The sequence below is a fragment of the Chelonia mydas genome, chromosome 2 (genome assembly GCF_015237465.2).
Source record: "Chelonia mydas isolate rCheMyd1 chromosome 2, rCheMyd1.pri.v2, whole genome shotgun sequence".
Classification (NCBI taxonomy): Eukaryota; Metazoa; Chordata; order Testudines; family Cheloniidae; genus Chelonia; species Chelonia mydas.
In genome coordinates, this window is record NC_057850.1 from 39,915,484 (window position 1) to 39,935,205 (window position 19,722).

At 44.6% G+C, this 19,722-nt stretch overlaps 1 protein-coding gene across 2 annotated transcripts in view; it reads left to right on the forward strand.

Moving 5' to 3' along the window:
- NIPAL2 (NIPA like domain containing 2) overlaps positions 1-7,548 on the forward strand; it is a 70,995-nt gene extending 63,447 nt beyond the window's left edge. For both annotated transcript variants that reach the window (XM_007056010.4, XM_043539302.1), the window contains exons 9-11: positions 1,098-1,161; positions 3,357-3,451; positions 3,792-7,548. In XM_007056010.4, coding sequence (XP_007056072.3) covers positions 1,098-1,161; positions 3,357-3,451; positions 3,792-3,886 — 254 coding nt within the window. In that variant the 3' untranslated portion in view covers positions 3,887-7,548. The remainder of the gene's footprint in view (positions 1-1,097; positions 1,162-3,356; positions 3,452-3,791) is intronic.
- Positions 7,549-19,722: the final 12,174 nt, after the last annotated feature.

The following is a 19,722-nucleotide window of genomic DNA, read 5'->3' on the forward strand; positions in this document are numbered from 1 at the left end:
ATAAGTGGTTCTCAAACCTTTTTTTTTTTTGCGGACCCCTTGAAAATTGCGGAGGGTCTCTTAATGATCTTTCCAAATGTTGTTTGTACCATTAGCTAACTATTGTAAAGCACTTTGGATAAAAGCACTATATAAAAAAAAAAGTAATAATTAACTTTTTTTGTTCTACAAATAAAAGCACATAACGCATATTTTAATATCAGTAGTCTTACCTTTCTAATGTGATGGATGTGCCCTCTCTCCCCCACTGCGGCAGCCCCCAAACTGGGGCTGCAAAGGAGGGTGTGGGGGGGTCTCTCCTTCTCTCTCCTGCAGCCCCACAATATGGAACTGACATAAAGTTAGGTGGGCGACCTTTCATTCTCTCATGTGCAGCCACCTAGGCACGCATCTTAGAGGGAACTATCTGTGGACCACCTGAATGAAGTTGCAGACCACTGGTGGTCAGTGGACCACAGTTTGGGATCCTCTGGTCAATATTCAAATCTGCACCTGTTTAGTTAAACCAGCTGAAATGGTGCAAGTCCCTATGTAGTTTAAGAGGAACTTATTGCAGTTTTAAATGTGTTCCTAATTGACTAAGCTAAACCCAAACAAACCTGATTTAATCTGAAGTAAGAGTGTCCACAGAGCTTTTTGTACTTAACTAAATTCATTTAAAACAACAATTTAGTTAAATTGTTGCAACTCTGCATGTAGACAAGCCCTCAGTCTGAGCCTGACCTGAATAAACACTGTGTAAGGACCTATATGTAATTCAACAAGGTTTCATTCTTTAAAAATATCTTTTACACTTAACAAGGATTTTCAGTTGTTGGCAATAAAAAATGTGACTATACTGAATAATTAACAACACAAGCAAGAAGTCCAAACCTGGTAGAGTGAGATCTTATCAAGATATATGCAATTACCATTATCTTAAAAAAGACATAGATACTGAATATGGGCATATAATATGAACCCACCCAAAATTTGTATTGATGTATTTGGGATTTTTTTCCACTTGATCATAACCTAGCTTCTGACCCTGTCATCAGTAATTCACATCACTTGGAATTTGTTCAAGATCTGCAGTTCTTGTTTCTGTCACGTTCTAGGGGTCATATTTTATCAGGAATTCGAAGGTGCAGCTTTGCTGAGTGTGTTCATGTTTCTATTCGGGTAAGTGTATCTACTGAAAATCTGTAACAAAGTTTGTATCAAAACAGCCCTTACCTTTCCGAACAAGTTTTCCTTTTCTCCTGAAGAAAAAACCTATTCCATTGCAATGTGTTAGGGGGCAGCTGTTACAGTAGGATAAAAAACATTGCAAGTTGATGTTGTGGACAGCCTTGGATGGACACAAGACACTTACCAAGCAGTTCAAAATCACTGCCAGCCAGAAGCCTGGTTGTGAGACACAAAAGTAAAATGAGCGAAACAGAGGACCTGTCTAGACTAGAGTTTTTGGTTGTGTTGTAACTTGAGTTAACTGATAATCAATGTAACTGTAAATGTTAGTCTAGATACTCCACAAACAATTGTTCCAGGATGCAAATATGTTTTCCTTGCTGTGGCTTAGTTTGGGGCTCAGCTCACCTTTCTCACATCAGTTCCTTTGAAGTCAGTGAGACTAGGTATGTGAGTAAGGCAAACAGCCTTTGAAAACCCACAGGAATCCATAAACTGCTGAGGGATTGTCAAGAGCATAATTTGGTCCCCAGAACCTTTGTTACCTTCTCAGATCTCACTCCCATTTAAGAGCCCAGCCTGACATTGGGTATGTCTACACACAAAGAAAAACCTCAGGGCTGTTTCATTGCTGTGTAGATGTCTGGGCTCAGGCTAAAACCTGGCCTCTAGGATCCTGTGGGGTAGAGAGTTCCAGAGTGTGCGGGTTGGATCACAGAAACCCCCTTCGGGCTGCCAACTGATGTGCCAAGATTACTTCTGCCCCTGCTTTCCCTGCCAGCTTGGGACTCCAGCACCCTGTCTTGTTGAGCCAGACATGCCAGTCTGCTGCAAACCCAGACCCAGGGTCTGAACCACATGTCCCAAAGCTAAAGACTTAACTGAAAGCAACTAATTGAAGTGTTCCTGTCTTTAACACTCAGATGCCCAGCTCCCAATGGGGTCCAAACCCCAAATAAATCCATTTTACCCTGTATAAAGCTTATACAGGGTAAACTCATAAATTGTTTGCCCTCTATAAACTGATAGAGAGATATGCAGAGCTGTTTGCCCCCTCCTCCCTGGTATTAATACATACTGTGGGTTAATTAATAAGTAAAAAGTGATTTTATTAAATACAAAAAGTAGGATTTAAGTGGTTCCAAGTAGTAACAGACAGAACAAAGTGAATTACCACGCAAAATAAAATAGAACACGCAAGTCTATGTCTAAGAAAATTGAATATGGATAAAAACCTCACCCAGTAAGTTTCCTTTTACAGACTAGTCTCCTTCTAGTCTGGGTCCAGCAATCACTCACACCCCCTGTAGTTACTGTTCTTTGTTCCAGTTTCTTTCAGGTATCGTTGGGGGTTGAGAGGTTCTCTCTTTAGCCAGCTGAACACAAAATGGAGGGGTCTCCCAGGGGTTTAAATAGACTTTTCCTTGTGGGTGGAGACCCCCTCCTCTCTCCTATGCAAAGTCCAGCTCCAAGATGGAGTTTTGGAGTCACATGGGCAAGTCACATGTCCATGCATGACTCAGTTTTTACAGGCTTGTTCACATGTTACCTTGAATGTCCTCATGTAGACTTCTTATGTGAATTGGAGCCTTCCGATCCATTGTCCCTTAAGTGCTTCTTGATTGGGCACTTAATTTGCACATTCCTTTCTCAAGAAGCTAACCAGATGCTTTACAAAGGCTACTTAAAAATCAAGCAAGTACACAGCCAATATTCATAACTTCGAATACAAAGATGATACATGCATACAAATGGGATGAGTAGATTCATAACCTTTACAGAGTTATGTTACATGGCATATGTAGCATAAAACATTTTCCTGTTATGTCATATATACACTCATAAGCATATTTCCATAAAGCCTTAAAGGGTGCACCGTCACACAGAGCTCAGGCTCCAGCTCAGAAGCCTACACAACAATGAAATAGCCCTGCAGACTGAGCCATGCGAGCCTGAGTCAGCTGACATGGACCAGCCGTGGTTTTTTCTTTGCTGTGTTGACAGACCCACTGAGCCCTGGATGAGTTTGCTGGGCTGCCAGTCATGAAAAACTAATTCTCTTTACTTGTAAACTGAGCAGCTCAGATTTGGAAGCTATTGAGAGAGAAACATGGATACCCAAGACAAGACCCACATTTCAAATGCAATGAGCTGCTTCTAACCTTATTTTCACAATGCCTTTGTAGGTGTCTTCTGTCATTTCTTGGTGTGTTTGTAATCACACGAAATCGAGAAGAGGAGCATTTGCAAGTTCCTTATATTGACTGTGGACAAATTCCTGGTAGGCATGGTTTTGGAAGTTCTTTGTCAAATATTTGCCGATCACCTATGTTTAAAAGTCTAAATGCACCAGGTAATGGAGTGGGGAATGAATGGGGAGAATTGAAGTAGAAATATCCTCCAATCATATTTAATAAACTTACTTTTTTCTTCATTTCTATTCCTATTTCCAATTGATTTTTTTTCAAAGACTTTCTTAAATTATTTCTTAACGGTTGCCACAGCCTATCAAAGGAAAACAAAAGGCATCTAGACTGAGGAGCCTTTAACAGAAAAATAATGGATTAGCAAAATTGTGGGTTTTTTTCATTGAGTTTTTTTGTTTTTTCCCATTCTCACAGGAAAAAAAATTATTGACAAAATACAGCTGGATTCAAACAGCTTATCCTATGGCACTTTGCATGATGAAGATGACTGGACGAGGGCTCAGAGCTAAGAGCACCTTCAATTCCAGTTAACAAGAGGAACTCTCTATTCATTGACATCATATTCAGCACCCCATGTTGATTGCATATATTCAGTGTGTGTGTCATGTTATTTTATGTTGAGAACTCTTAGTGTTATTTAAGTATCCTTACGTGTCCCCTGTCTATCGCAAATGTGTTACGATGAGCCAGGAGAGCTATAAAGCTAGTGACCATTAAATGGAGCTGGATATTTTCCTGGTAAAATACCTCTTACTGGTGGTTTAGGGCCAGGTATTTAAAGGTATTTAGATGCCTAAAGATGCAACTAGCCACACAGTGGGATTTTCCAAAGCACCCACTTCACCTGCCTGCATTTATAGGTGCTTAATTCCTTTAAAAATAAGTAATCAAAATATAGTGTGTGTCTATGAAAGCATCTGTTGGGAGAAATCCTGCTTGCCTTATACATACAGCTAGTCCCGTTGCCTTCAAAGGAACTACACATGTGAGTAAAGTGAGTGGGATTTGTTCCAATATATAAATATGGATACATTCACGTGGTATGAATTTATGTTGAGATATGGTAAAAGGCTGGCATTATCAATTCCTCCAAAGGAGCCCTCTGGGAGGGGAGCTTGTCTCTGTCCTACTGGACTGGAGCAGCAAGCAGCTATTTCAATACAATAGCGGGTGAAGCGGGTGCACACTCTTCCAACAGAGAAATGGGAAGCCAACCTTCCACTGCTGTTGTATTTTGAATAGGCTCGGCTGGGGAAAAAGTGAGTTCAATATATGGGGCCCAGTCGATGAAGTCAACGGAAATGTCGTGTGGGTAAAAGAATCAGGATCACGAAGGATAAGCCACTGGGCTAAAATATATCTTTTTCCTTCATAAAAAGACTTCCCTGCAGTAAGCTAGAGAGCTAGTGCTGGCAGCAGCTGTGGTCACGCAGACGGAGCTTGGGGCTTCGAGTCAGAAAGCCGTAATCCTACTTTAGCTGCTGACTCACAGGAGAAAGTTACTTATGGCCGTAGGGAGATACACAGCCTCAGTTTCTGCTTCTGTCTGCTAATACTAATCTACCTCATGGGTGTGTTGTGAGGATTAGATGGGTGCTCTGAGGGAAAAGAAGAAGCACTTTATAAGTGTTCGGAGTTACTATTTGAACCTTGTACAAAATACTTTTGCTCTTTTAAAAGTACATCATATATCATATGCAGCCAGCTCAATGGGGTCTGCTGAATGATGCCTCTTCTAAACACAATATTTTTGTAGTCAGTATTTTTATTTTAGAAGAGATCCAGTCAAAGTGACTTTAGTAGTTTAAACACTGATTTGTTTATTAGACATGTTGAAGTACCTAGAAAATGGTACATTTTGCTGTACATTAATCTCCCTACATCCAAGATTCAGGGAATTTTTTAATTTGCGATTTAAGCTTTTGCAAATTGGCGTAGAGTCACGTACCCATGGATTCAATACCACCCTCCCCCACTTTTCTATTAAAGTTCGAGGAAGCTGCCCATCTATATCTCTCAGATGCCCAATGAGTCTTCCAGCAAAAACAGGAAAGACTAGACTTTATATTACTGATCAATCTCCGGTAAAAATGCAGATTTTTTTAACACACCCTAAAGAATCAAAAGGGCACTAACTGAATTTTTCTTTCCTTTGTAGCTCAACTTTAAGCACCCTTTTTACCTGTCAAGTGAAAATGTCTGCTAAAGATGGAAATAAGATGTCTATAACTTTCATTGCTATTATTTCCTAGAAATACTATTTTTTTTAAGTAATGGCAGCAGATACCTCTCTGAAATTTGTTTCCATGATTTGGGAGGGGTGAAGGAGGAAATTCTCCCAGGATTTTCTAGTCACAGTAGGAAATTGAATGCAAAATCTCTGGGTAAATCCATTATTTATTTTAAAAGTACTGTAATTCTGTGTGACACATCACCTCCTTCTGACGGTTTAATAAAAAATAAAATGATGTTCTATAGATGGGGAGGGATAACTTCCGGGGTAAAATTAAGTGTAATTGAAATTGATATATTGATTAAAAGTTATAGGAGCCACTGATATGTAATTACACAATTAACAATGGTCATCAGACTTGATATAGATACTTAGGCACACTTCAATTAATCTACATAAGTTCATGTTACACTATTGTAATATATAGTCATGGGCATTCATTAGTACTGCCCCCAAAAATAAACTTGTCAGTTTCGCTGTGTTTAGAATCCGCTTCTAGTCAATTTCAGATTGCCCTAGTGATGTTTAGATTGCAAACACTATAGAGGAATGTTTGTTAAAACATAAACCTTTTCATTGGACTCTAAAGAAAAACATAAATGTTTTTTATTGTATTAAATTTTGTAAGAACCTTTTCTTCCCCGAAGATCAATATCTTGGGCCCAATGTGACCTTTGAAACCTGTTCTACAAGTTGAATCTGCCTAGAGCCTGAATAGGTACAATATAAAATCTACAGAAATAAATAGAAGGGTGGCCCAAAGTCAGCCCCTCTGAATGGTTTCTGCAGTGTCTAGTTTGTAAGTCTGACAAACCAGGGCCAGCAGGATTGATTCAACCCTTGTTACACTGCTGATAGACACTGTGCGGGGGAAGTCAGAACTTTAACTTGAGTATGGGACTGGAAACAGGAACTTTTGAATTCTAATCATGGCTCTGCCATTGATTCTGCATGGGACTTTTGCAAACAACTTAACCTTTCTCTCTCTCAAAAGTGCAAGATCCACTTTTGTGGATGGTCACATGGACACAACTCGAAAGCTCAGCCACCTAGATTTGTTTATAATTTTATTCAAAAATTACAGTGTGTCATCAATAGACTTTTAGGACCAGATTGCCCAGTCTAGGTCCATTTAGTGTCATGTAAGTGGTGCAAAGTGGCCTTAAAATGGCTGGTAATGCCCAACTGAGAATTTCCCCTATTCAGGAGAACACTCAAGTGGTAGAGACTGGTCTGTCACCTCCTGTACCAGCCACCCACTCAACCCTTGGAGTAGGTGGGGAGCTGTGGTGGGAACAGTGTTCCACTACCCCTGACCGTCCCCTGCTATAAGATCCCAGAGGCACTTCACACCCAGTGCAGAGCTTTTCCCCTGCTGCTTTGGGTCAAGGAACCAGTTAGAGAGCTCCCCTCTCACTTCCCCTCTTGCTGAGTTGGAGCAGAGCAGTTGAAAATCTGCCGCTTAGTCTGTGTCTGTAAATCTGTAATAGTAAATCTGAAACCAGCATTTTTCACTAGCAATAGCATCATCTCTGGGTAGTCCCATTAGTATTTCCATCTGCAGAGTCGATGGAAATGTGTAAGGCATGCTGAGACTGACACTGGAATTCTGTGTACAGTACTGGTGTCCATATTTTTAAAAGGATGTGACTACAGGGAGCGTGCAGAAAAGAGCCATAAATGAGTCTAGGTCTGGAAAACATGCCACAACAGCTACCACTAAGGGAAAAACATCTCCAGCTCCAATGGGCTGCATGTGCACATGCCGTAAGTGGAATGGTCATGTGCAATCATGCAAAGAAGAACGGGATGAAATTCTAGGGTGTACGTTCATCAGGAGGGCAAATGGGATAATCCGATGGTCCCTTCTAAAACTATGAATCGATTTCTCATGTTACTACATCGACTATTAAAATATGTTCACATGCATAGTCGTCAGTCTGTAGATTGTCAGGATTTTTTTTGCTAATAATAACAATTAAACATTGTTCAAAGAAAACAAGATTACATGGGGAACGGTGATGTTTAGTATTTCCATTAAATTCATTCTCGTTATGTCCTTCATTACAGTTTCTTTGTAAAAATACAGAGCATCTATTCTTGGAACACTAGAGGTTGAAATATCGAGGTGGTTGATGTATTTTATTGCCTTGTGATGCATTACCAGCAGTAACCTCCACTCGCAGGTAGAATTGCCTACTAACAGCCTCTGGGTCTTTGCTTTTTCTGGCTCGCTATGTTAGAGAGGATAAGGGATACTACTGAGCCTGTTAAGCACACTATTAAACCTCAAGGAAATTAATTTAAAAAAGGTGAGGGGGAGAGAGGGGAAGACAAGTTCTGTTCCGGTGTTAACACTGGTTTGGATTTATGGACATCAACTATCGCACAAAGGACAAATGCCAATGCTGTTCCTCTGACAAGCTTAATAATTCTGGCAAGCACAGTGGTGGCAGACTCCAGCAAATTGCAATAGGGGAGGCAAATGCCTATTCCAGGCTTGGAAATCTCCAGCTGAGTGTTGGCAAGTGTGTGCATGTGCTGGAGGCTTAAATCAGTCAGTTCCATTTTTCCTGATGTGACCTAGCAAAATGTAACAATTGGTTTAATCATTCATATCCACGGGAAGCTATGCATGTTTAAGGCATTAACTCTATGTCCTGCAGTAATACGTTAATTTAATGTAAAACAGTGTTAAAGCCACCTGTTTAATCACGTTCTCATTAGTTCTAATTTGAAAACAGTTATCTATTTTCTTTTAAATATAGGCTCTGCAACTCAACTCTCTGTGCCTATAAGCCAGACAAGGATGCTATCCATGAGCATGGTACCTGAATCTTAAATCTGACTCTATTGTAGAATTCCAGCCCCACAGGAATAATAATAAAGGAAGCCTAAGGATAACCCTAATCAATGAGCAATTGAACTGCTCATTCAGATGCCAGGATGTCAAGTGCCCTTCTACTTTCAAGGCTAGGAGTAGAGCAGGTCTACTGGTTGCAAATTACCTATGCATTGGATTTAGCTTTTGCCCTGATTGCATATTGTTGGCTGCAAACGGATTATTGCTCTCATGTATTTGTTTACTATGCAACTGATATGTTTCACGGACATAGCTGGGGGACTGTAGGTTGTCACTAACTGGTCACAGCAAACGTTTCAGTATTTGTAATGAAGTATTCTGTTTGATTGGTCACATGCTATGGTTTCTCTTTCGTGTTTGGATGACAGAGACGTGACACCAGCCCTGAGAGCTTGGCTCCCATATCTGCACAAAGAGAAAGTTCTACAATCATTCATGGAAAGAAAAGTCATATGAAGGCTTAAAGAAAGAGTTCAGATGTAAACAGACTGAATGGCATGTTGGCTTTGGCGAACATGTTTACAAATAGAATTTTTTTTATTTGCCCAGCTCTACCATCAGGGTAGATTGAACTGGCTTCTATCACTGTTAAATTCAGCATGCCAGCTGTTAACTTCTGTAATACATCTACATGTGTTCTTCTAATGTCACCAAGTCTTTGAGGTCTTGTCTGGACTAGGATTTGGAAGACTAGTGTAGACAAGGGAATGTGCCTTTAACATGCGTTAAACTGGAACCAATTTAGCATACGTTAAAAATCACACTGCTGTGTCCACGGTAGCCTGTTAACACATGTTCGTCACCACCATCCAAATTGTAGTCTAGTTTAAACCTTAGTGCTAGTGGGTAGAGATGGAAAAAGCATCATCAGCCTCCTTCAGATGGCTCGAAATAGCTACATCTGAACTTGACCTTAAGCACACACAAATATTCAATACAGCTAAAACAAACAGCTAAATAGTAGCAAACTGCCTAATCAAGTTGCAGACTAAAAATTAGTTTCTTAAACTATGCTTTCTTATTAAGTGCTACATGAAGTACCTTGGACTAGAAGATTAAAAACATCTCAGGCTGAATAGAGTGTCTAGGTGGTTTTGGAATGCACTTTGTGATGTTACACAACACAGCACGCATGACTATTTTGCTGTTGCTATTGTACTATGACTAGTTTAAATTCATATTTTAAACTTACTGAATATTAGCATAATTTCAAGTAATAATTTAATTTGTGGTAGAAACCTTCATTTTAATAAATTGTTCTTATCTGCTCCCGATAGCTGCGTATTTGCAATGGAAAGCCCACGCTGGAGAACTCTGAGTGTGGCTACGGTGACTCATTTGTAACGGCTTTTTTTCCGTGTTAAACTGGCTGTTTTCCAATGAAGTCCTGCAAGACCTCATATAACAAACAAGGGTTACTGCTCTTTTCCACGCATCACATGAAAAATATCCTCCTGCAGCCCAGGGTGTATGGCTGTACAGCTGCTGCAGTTTGGACTCTGGCACAGCACTATTCACTTACCATTCCACATGCCACTTAGTAAAGCAAACCACCTGTTTCCTGGATAGGCTTCAGCCCCCAAGCATTTTAAACGTTTCTCCAAGGATGAAATCCATCCAAACCACTGATGGGGAAATGACAACCTTGGCATTTTTTTCAGCTCCATTTGTTGTTGTGCTATTTGTTGTTCTCTGAAGAGTTCTGTGGTCTTTAGTCTAGTTTTCCACTGAAACCACAAAAGGGCAAACCATGCCAAAGTGAAAGAGATTCCTAGTTTCCTATTTACTAAATGCCCTCATTCCTCACGTGTGATTGACAAAGTCCCCACTGTGGCTCCAAAGAGAGCACCTTTGAAAGAGCAGAAGGGAGGGTAACAAAGAAAAAAGGAGACGGGCAGAGAAACCCTGGCCATCCTTGTGAGCTTGCTTTGTCATTTCTCATGGGGTGCTATTCCAAAGCCTCTGTGGGTGGCATGTGTTCAGGGGGCTAATGCTGCAGCCTTTGAGCCTGGTAGTTTCACTGAGCTGCAAGGGACTTTTCCTGGGGGTAGGAGCTTCCTGCACAAGTAAAGGGTGGCCAGAGAAGACCTAAATTGTAAGCTAGGCCAGCCAAATACTTTCTTCCTTCATGTCTTTCACAAGCCCAGATGCTCACAGCAATAACAATAACGTCACACACAAATAACTGTGGGAAAAGAACATTCAGGTTGCAAAACTGTCACGCACTCAAAAGTTAGGAAATGCCCAAACTAAAGCTGAATGGCCCATAAGAACGGCCACACTGGATCAGACCAAAGGTCCATCTAGCCCAGTATCCTGTCTTCCGACAGTGGCCAAGGCCAGGTGCCCCAGGGGGAAAGAACAGAACAGGTAATCATCAAGTGATCCGTCCCACTGCCCATTCCCAGCTTCTGGCAAACAGAGGAGAGGGACACCATCCCTGCACACCTTACTGCTGACATTTCCTAGCGGCTGATTGATTGACTTTGCAACCTTAACAGGTCTTTAGTTTTTTGTGTATAATTTTCTAGGCTTTTTAAAAAGCAACTTGGAAAAAACATATTCCAACATGTGGACTCATACTGACCCCTTTATGGGTCAGCAGGATGGTTAGACCCTTTGTAGTCACAGCACAGATCTCCACTAATTGAGCTAAGAGAGGAATTGGTAGGTAGGTTTTCTTCTTCTATGTGCACCAGCCCACTTGAGGGCAATGAGACACAGTAGGTGACTGAGTTTCACAGGTATTTGCTGAGAGCAAAGGAATGCTGAGACTCCGGATGGTGGAGTCAGTGTCAGGGTCTGGAGGGGCTTGAGATCTCATGGGTAGGACTCAAAAAATGGCTACGCAGGTGGTGTTGGAGAGAAGGCTTTGGATTCTTTGACCATGGGATGGTGTTCCAAGAAGGAGGAGTGGTAGGCAGAGACGGGCTCCACCTAACGAAGAGAGGGAAGAGCATCTTCGCAAGCAGGTTGGCTAACTTAGTGAGGAGGGCTTTAAACTAGGTTCACCGGGGGAAGGAGACCAAAGCCCTGAGGTAAGTGGGGAAGTGGGATGCCGGGAGGAAGCACGAGCAGGAGCGTGTGAGACAGCAGGGGTCCTGCCTCATACTGAGAAAGAGGGACGATCAGCAAGTTATCTCAAGTGCCTATACACAAATGCAAGAAGCCTGGGAAACAAGCAGGGAGAACTGGAAGTCCTGGCACAGTCAAGGAATTATGACGTGATTGAAATAACAGAGACTTGGTGGGGTAACTCACATGACTGGAGTACTGTCATGGATTGATATAAACTGTTCAGGAAGGACAAGCAGGGCAGAAAAGGTGGGGGAATTGCACTGTATGTAAGGGAGCAGTATGACTGCTCAGAGCTCAAGTATGAAACTGCAGAAAAACCTGAGGGTCTCTGGATTAAGTTTAGAAGTGTGAGCAACAAGGGTGATGTCATGGTGGGAGTCTACTATAGACCACCAGACCAGAGGGATGAGGTGGACGAGGCTTTCTTCCGGCAACTCACGGAAGTTACTAGATCGCAGGCCCTGGTTCTCATGGGAGACTTCAATCATCCTGATATCTGCTGGGAGAGCAATACAGCGGTGCACAGACAATCCAGGAAGTTTGTGGAAAGGGTAGGGGACAATTTCCTGGTGCAAGTGCTGGAGGAACCAACTAGGGGCAGAGCTCTTCTTGACCTGCTGCTCACAAACCAGGAAGAATTAGTAGGAGAAGCAAAAGTGGACGGGAACCTGGGAGGCAGTTACCACGAGATGATCGAGTTCAGGATCCTGACACAGGGAAGAAAGGAGAGCAGCAGAATACGGACCCTGGACTTCAGAAAAGCAGATTTTGACTCCCTCAGGGAATTGATGGGCAGGATCCCCTGGGAGAATAACATGAGGGGGAAAGGAGTCCAGGAGAGCTGGCAGTATTTTAAAGAAGCCTTATTGAAGTTACAGGGACAAATCATCCCGATGTGTAGAAAGAATAGTAAATATGGCAGGCGACCAGCTTGGCTTAACAGTGAAATCCTTGCTGATCTTGAACACAAAAAAGAAGCTTACAAGAAGTGGAAGATGGGACAAATGACCAGGGAGGAGTATAAAAATATTGCTCGGGGATGCAGGAGTGAAATTAGGAAGGCCAAATCACACCTGGAGTTGCAGCTAGCAAGAGATGTTAAGAGTAACAAGAAGGGTTTCTTCAAGTATGTTAGCAACAAGAAGAAAGTCAAGGAAAGTGTGGGCCCCTTGCTGAATGAGGGAGGCAACCTAGTGACAGAGGACGTGGAAAAAGCTAATGTACTCAATGCTTTTTTTGCCTCTGTCTTCACGAACAAGGTCACCTCCCAGACTATTGCACGGGGCAGCACAGCATGGGGAGGAGGTGACCAGCCCTCTGTGGAGAAAGAAGTGGTTCGGGACTATTTAGGAAAGCTGGACGAGCACAAGTCCATGGGGCCGGATGTGCTGCATCCGAGGGTGCTAAAGGAGTTGGCGGATGTGATTGCAGAGCCATTGGCCATTATCTTTGAAAACTCATGGCGATCTGGGGACGTCCCGGACGACTGGGAAAAGGCTAATGTAGTGCCCATCTTTAAAAAAGGGAAGAAGGAGGATCCTGGGAACTACAGGCCAGTCAGCCTCACCTCAGTCCCTGGAAAAATCATGGAGCAGGTCCTCAAGGAATCAATTCTGAAGCACTTAGAGGAAAGGAAAGTGATCAGGAACAGTCAGCATGGATTCACCAAGGGCAAGTCATGCCTGACTAATCTAATTGCCTTCTATGACAAGATAACTGGCTCTGTGGATGAGGGGTAAGTGGTGGACATGTTGTTCCTTGACTTTAGCAAAGCTTTTGACACGATCTCCCACAGTGTTCTTGTCAGGAAGTTAAAGAAGTATGGGCTGGATGAATGGACTATAAGGTGGATAGAAAGTTGGCTAGATTGTCAGGCTCAAAGGGTAGTGATCAATGGCTCCATGTCTAGTTGGCAGCTGGTATCAAGTGGAGTGCCCCAAGGGTCAGTCCTCGGGCCGGTTTTGTTCAATATCTTCATAAATGATCTGGAGGATGGTGTGGATTGCACCCTCAGCAAGTTTGCAGGTGACACTAAACTGGGAGGAGAGGTAGATACGCTGGAGGGTAGGGATAGGATACAGAGGGACCTAGACAAATTAGAGGATTGGGTCAAAAGAAATCTGAAAGGTTCAACAAGGACAAGTGCAGAGTCCTGCACTTAGGACGGAAGAATCCCATGCACCGCTACAGACTAGGGACCGAATGGCTCGGCAGCAGTTCTGCAGAAAAGGACCTAGGGGTTACAGTGGACGAGAAGCTGGATATGAGTCAGCAGTGTGCCCTTGTTGCCAAGAAGGCCAATGGCATTTTGGGATGTATATGTAGGGGCATTGCCAGCAGATCGAGGGACGTGATCGTTCCCCTCTATTCGACACTGGTGAGGCCTCATCTGGAGTACTGTGTCCAGTTTTGGGCCCCACACTACAAGAAGGATGTGGAAAAATTGGAAGGAGTCCAGCGGAGGGCAACAAAAATGATTAGGGGTCTGGAACACATGACTTACGAGGAGAGGCTGAGGGAACTGGGGATGTTTAGTCTGCAGAAGAGAAGAATGAGGGGGGATTTGATAGCTGCTTTCAACTACCTGAAAGGGGGTTCCAAAGAGGATGGATCTAGACTGTTCTCAGTGGGAGCTGATGACAGAACAAGGAGTAATGGTCTCAAGTTGCAGTGGGGGGGGGTTTAGGTATTGGATATTAGGAAAAACTTTTTCACTAGGAGGGTGGTGAAACACTGGAATGCATTACCTAGGGAGGTGGTGGAATCTTCTTCCTTAGGTATTTTTAAGGTCAGGCTTGACAAAGCCCTGGCTGGGATGATTTAGTTTGTGATTGGTCCTGCTTTGAGCAGGGGGTTGGACTAGATGACCTCCTGAGGTTCCTTCCAACCCTGATATTCTATGATTCTATGACTCTATGTTTGACTATGGGGACCCTGGGGACCACCCTGGGCAGCAGCCAGTGCAGCTGGCCCAGGGGACTGCCCAAGCAGCAGTCCCGGGGCGGCCAGAGCAGTTGCTCTTGGTGGACCTCGGCAGCCTCCAGGGATGGCTGGAGCAGCCGCTGCTCAGTGGCCGCCCCCCACCCAGCAGCTGGAGCCGCTGGTCCCCCGCCTCCAGCACCCTCCCCCCAGCTCCCCTTCCAGCAGTGGCCCTCCGGGGTGCCCCCCTCAGCAGCGGTTCCCTCTGGGGCGCCCCCTCCCCCCCCAAAGATTTAGTCAGGGGGATTTATAGTACAAGTCAGGGACAGGTCACGGGCAGTGAATTTTTGTTTATTGCCCATGACCTGCCCGTGACTTTTACTAAAAATACCCATGATTAAATCGTAGCCTTACTCATGGGCATAATAGACACTTTCGCCCCTCTTCCCACCAACCCTGACACTGTCTGCCCAGCCTAGCCCTGTGCCAGTCCCATCTGTCCCCCTGGCCTTCCAGCGCCTCAGTCCAGGGCTTGTCTACATTTGAAATGCTACAGCTGCATCACTGTAGCATTCAGTGTAGACACTCAGTACATATGCCAATGGGAGAGGTTCTCCTGGCAGCATATGTAATCCACCTCCCCAAGAGGCAGTAGCCAGGTTCATGGACTAATTCTTTCATTGACCATGTGCTGTCTACACCAGACATTAGGTCAGTTTAACGTGTCTCTCTTTTGCTCTCTCTCTCTCTCAAACACACTCTCTCTCTTTACTGTAGACCAGGCCAAAGTCCCCCACCCCCTCCCCTGGCTTCTTGTCCCAGTAACAGTCTCCATATCCAGGCAGTTTCAGTCTTCATGTTGTGATTCCAAGTCCCAGGCTTGGTCTATGCCTAAAAGTTATATCAGCATAACCACATGGCTGAGGGTGTGAAAAAATACATCCCTGACTGCTGTAGCTATGTCAGCAAAACCCTTAGTCTAGGCACAGCTACACTGCTGGAAGAGAGCTTCTGTCAGTGGCGTTAACATCGGTCAAGACAGTGGGATTCTCACTCCCAGCAGAAATATCCCAGGTGTCAGTGTAGGCTGGTCTACTCTGGGGGGCTATGCCAGGGCCAGGAAGTCACTGTATTTCTCCCCCCTGCCTCCTCCCACCTGAGCTCCCAGTCCAAGCTATTCCCACCACCACCCTGTCCAGCTCTTATGCCCTCTGCTTTGAATCAGGCTGCATCCATGCTGCCAGGGCCTCAGCAGGCAGGGAGCATTGAGACCGCAAGAAAAACAGTGTCCCTGCTCTCAGGACTGTGCCCAGTGCTGCAGCAGCCAGGAGAGGCCAGCTCAGACCCTGCAGATGGAGTCTTCGGCGCATTTAGCCGCCAAACACTAATAAATCGCTATTGAGCATTTGCAAACTGCTATTTTTCAAAGGCTTGTCACTTGGGTGAATGGTCACCCCAGGGGCCTGTAAAAGGCACGTCCCTGACACCAGGTCCTTCCTCCAAAGCATAGAGATGCTAGAGCTTCTCAACGGAACAGTTGTACCATTTTTTTTTTCAAAATGGGGCAAAACAACGTATTTTTCTCTAATCTCATTCTCAGAAACAGCTGAACCATTTTTGCTGAAGCTTTCAAAACAAATTGAGCCTGAGGCAGACACAGCATGGAAATGATCAGCCCAAATGGTGGAAGTCTGGCAAAGTTATAAGTAAACAGGGGGCTAGATTCACAAAGGAACATAAGCGTCTAAAGCCAACATTTAGGCACCACTGACATTCACAAAGCCGCCTCTCAGTTGCTGCCTAACCCTGGAGGTGCCTAAAGGCCCCCTGCTGCTTAAGTTTTCCCTGGCAGGCACATGCAAAGTCACATATATGTGTAACTTTAGCGCCTTCATGGCCAAGCTGGCATCTGCTCTGGCCAAGTGATGGCGCGTGCAGAAATGCAGCAGGGAAAAATCCTTCTACCCCAGGGGCACCTGTTCCAAATCCCCCACAGTGAACACACACATACCGGAAGAGTACAATGAATATAGGAAAGGGAAATATTTATTTACCAAGGGATGAATGGAGAAAAGCAACAGGGGGAAATATGGGGCGGGGGTGGTAAAACAGGGTTACATTCAACACAAGGCCCCACAGGCACAGTGGTGCCACTGTCTGAAAGGGCAGACACCCAGCAATGTGTCTGCACACAGAGTTCAGGGGTCCTGGGCAAACTTCCAGTCCAGTGGTGAGTCTTGGGTGCTCCTAGTCACCTTCAGCACCAGTGAACGTTCCCCCAACAAACCCTTCTAGTGCCCTCTTTTGCCGCTCTCTGCAAAGCCACACAGAGCGACCACCTCCCCACTTAACAGCCTCGCTCCTTATTTCCAATGCAAAGTCACAAACACCAGTAATCACAGCCCCAGGCTGCTCTGGGTAGCAGTGGTACTGGGTCCAGCTCCAGTTTGTCCTCCTCAGGTGGTTGCTCCCTGGCACAGTGCTCCTCCTGGCTCCTGTCCTAGGGCATCCCCAGTCTGCTGCTCTGTCCCGCCCAGGCTTCAGGCAAGTTCTGGCTGCTTGCAGCAGCCCTTCCGTCTGCAGAGCCAGACACGCACACACTGTTACTCTCCCATCTCCCCTCTCTCTCTCTCTGCTCCCCCTAAACCACGACAGCACTTACTCCTTCTGGAACAATCAGCGCTTCCCACCTCAGGAAAATGATTTAAAGGGGCCATGCTCTTGAACCCCAAGGGGGGGTACATATGTGGATGCCACCCCCTCGCCCCCATTGCTAATGGGCTGCTCAGCGCCCTCATTCCCTGCAGGATTCTCAAACGAGGCATTTCCCCCACTCCTTTCACCTGTGGGGCCTGAGCCAGTTGGCATTTTTGGAGCACATCTAATCTGCACAAAATGCAGCCAGGGGAAGGTGGTCAGGACATTTGGGGCTGGTTGATTGGCATATGTGTGTGTCCGTGTCCAAGCTGATTCTAAAGCTCAGTGCTGAGGGCACTCACCTGGGATGTGGGTGACCCAGGCTTAAACCCAGGACTGGATTTAAGGACAGGCTACCCGGGCAACTGCCTGGGATGCCAAGCTTTGGGGGGGCAGGGGCCAGGCTCGGGGTGCTGTTTTTGTTGTTAGCGACAAAAGAGACTAGAATGTTTGAAGTAAAATGTTTCAGGTATTCCATATGAGGAGTCATTTTTCACTAACAGCCTAGAACGTTCTAGATCTTTGTAGGGGTATTCAAAAGTCTAATGAATGGAGGTGGGGTGGGCACCAAAGATGCAGCACACCTGGGGCATCATTTGATGTAGAGATGGCCCTGCTTAAAGCCTCCCTCTGCCTAATTTGGAGCAGGGACATGAAGTCAGGTGTCCCAGAGCCACGTGGGTGCCTGAATTACCAGGCTGCAGGCTCTCCTATGTACCTGTGGTGGTGGTGACGGCAGCAGGCAAGGACCATTTCAATCTCTCCAGCTGGAGCTGTGCCACTTCAAATAGATAATTAAATAGTCATTGGAGCAGTAACTTGTGGATCTGGGCCCTACACCCTATCTCTTTCCTCTGCATTTTACACCTGGCTAGCTTAGGTCGCTCCCCACTCAGCTTGCTGCCTTCTGAGAATCCCTTTCTTAGGCACCTAAGTCTCCCCATACAATGTACCAGGAGCTGGGGTGCTTAATTCAGGCAGAGAGTTTCACTGGGTGGCGGGGTGCCTAAGAGTTAAATGTTTCCACTCTCAGCAATGCTAAGTTCCCTTTGTGAATCTAGCTCCTGGTCTTATAACGGAGAGTGTTGAGCAACCTTAACCATAGGCAGGGCTACATGTTCTGCCTATAATTGGCTTATTCACTCATTTGAAATATCGTATGTAAAGGGAAAAGATAAGCAGTGAAATCTGGTAGAGGCTTTGTCTCTGAGTAACTGGGTACTGTGTGGCATTTGACTCTATTATTAGCATCCAGCAAATACCTGCAGTATTTGCCATATTCATTAGTGTATAACATGTCACACCACTAACTGCTGGAATAACTGCTTTTATTTTCTTTTTGGTAGACAGCTGTGCAACATGCACAAATACTATCAATAGTGGACACAACATTTATTCAGCATGCAGGAATAATACTTCCAACATAAAAGAAATAGCTTAAAAATTTGTCAACACAAATCATTGGCCAAACCCTAAATCTTGTTAATTGGCTTTTGATATGCTACTTAATGGCTTTAAACACACCAACCCGTTAATGCAGGCAGATTGCAGTAGTGTTATATGGAGCAATGTTTCTTAACGACCGGTCCTTGGATTGGCGCTGGTCCCTGAGATCTCCCTGACACAGTTTAGGAAGGCAGCAAGCCGGTCCTTGGTATTGAAAAGGTAGAGAAACACTGATATAGAGGATAGAGTAATCCTTGTCTGAAACTCCTACAATAGCATACTGCCATTTAAAATGGGGTCCGATGATCTAAACAAAGAACTAACACAGAGTTGAAATAAAGCACTGCCGAAAGGGTTATAAAATGTAAGATACTGTAATCATAGTTCAACAAATTGTGATGTTAGCAAATCACAGACACCAGAAGAGAGAACACAGTTCTGATGTTTTCTGCTGGCTGCATTGTAACAATCAAAAGGCTGGAGCCTTTCAGCCATGTGCCTTTAGAACAAGTGAGGGTTAGCTTCTAACAGACAGCCTGGTGCCATAGCACAGAGAACGGACAGAGCCTACAGAAGTCCTGCAAGATACTTACTGTGCTTTAGGTATTGCACTGTGTGTTTGTGCTGTGGTCACTTCCCCTTGGGTGAACCCATGTAAAGTGGATGCACATCAGCCATAAACCCTGCCCTCTGTCCCTCCTGGCAGCTGCCCTGCATAGAGGGCCTCTTTGGTTCTATGACAGCCCCTCTAGGAGCCCCAGCTAGAGGATGCTGGATGAGGCATGGCTGGGGCAAGCCTATATTCTGGCTATTCTCTAGTACTGCAAACACCCACAGGGGCTGTAGTAGCCAAGGTGCATGGTCATCTCAGTGTTACCTTGTGCTTCCCCTGACTCTCTTTTATACACCTGTTGTCTCTCATCTTAGATTTGGATTGCTGGCTCTTTGGGGCAGGTGCCATCTTTTTGGTGGGTGTCTGTACAACGCCTAGTACATTAGGGTCCTGATCGGGGCTCCTAAGCACTACTTCAATATGCATAATTAATATAGTAAGCTTGGGCAGCCCCAGGGTAGGGGAGAGACAAACCTCCATTCCCTCCATTGATACA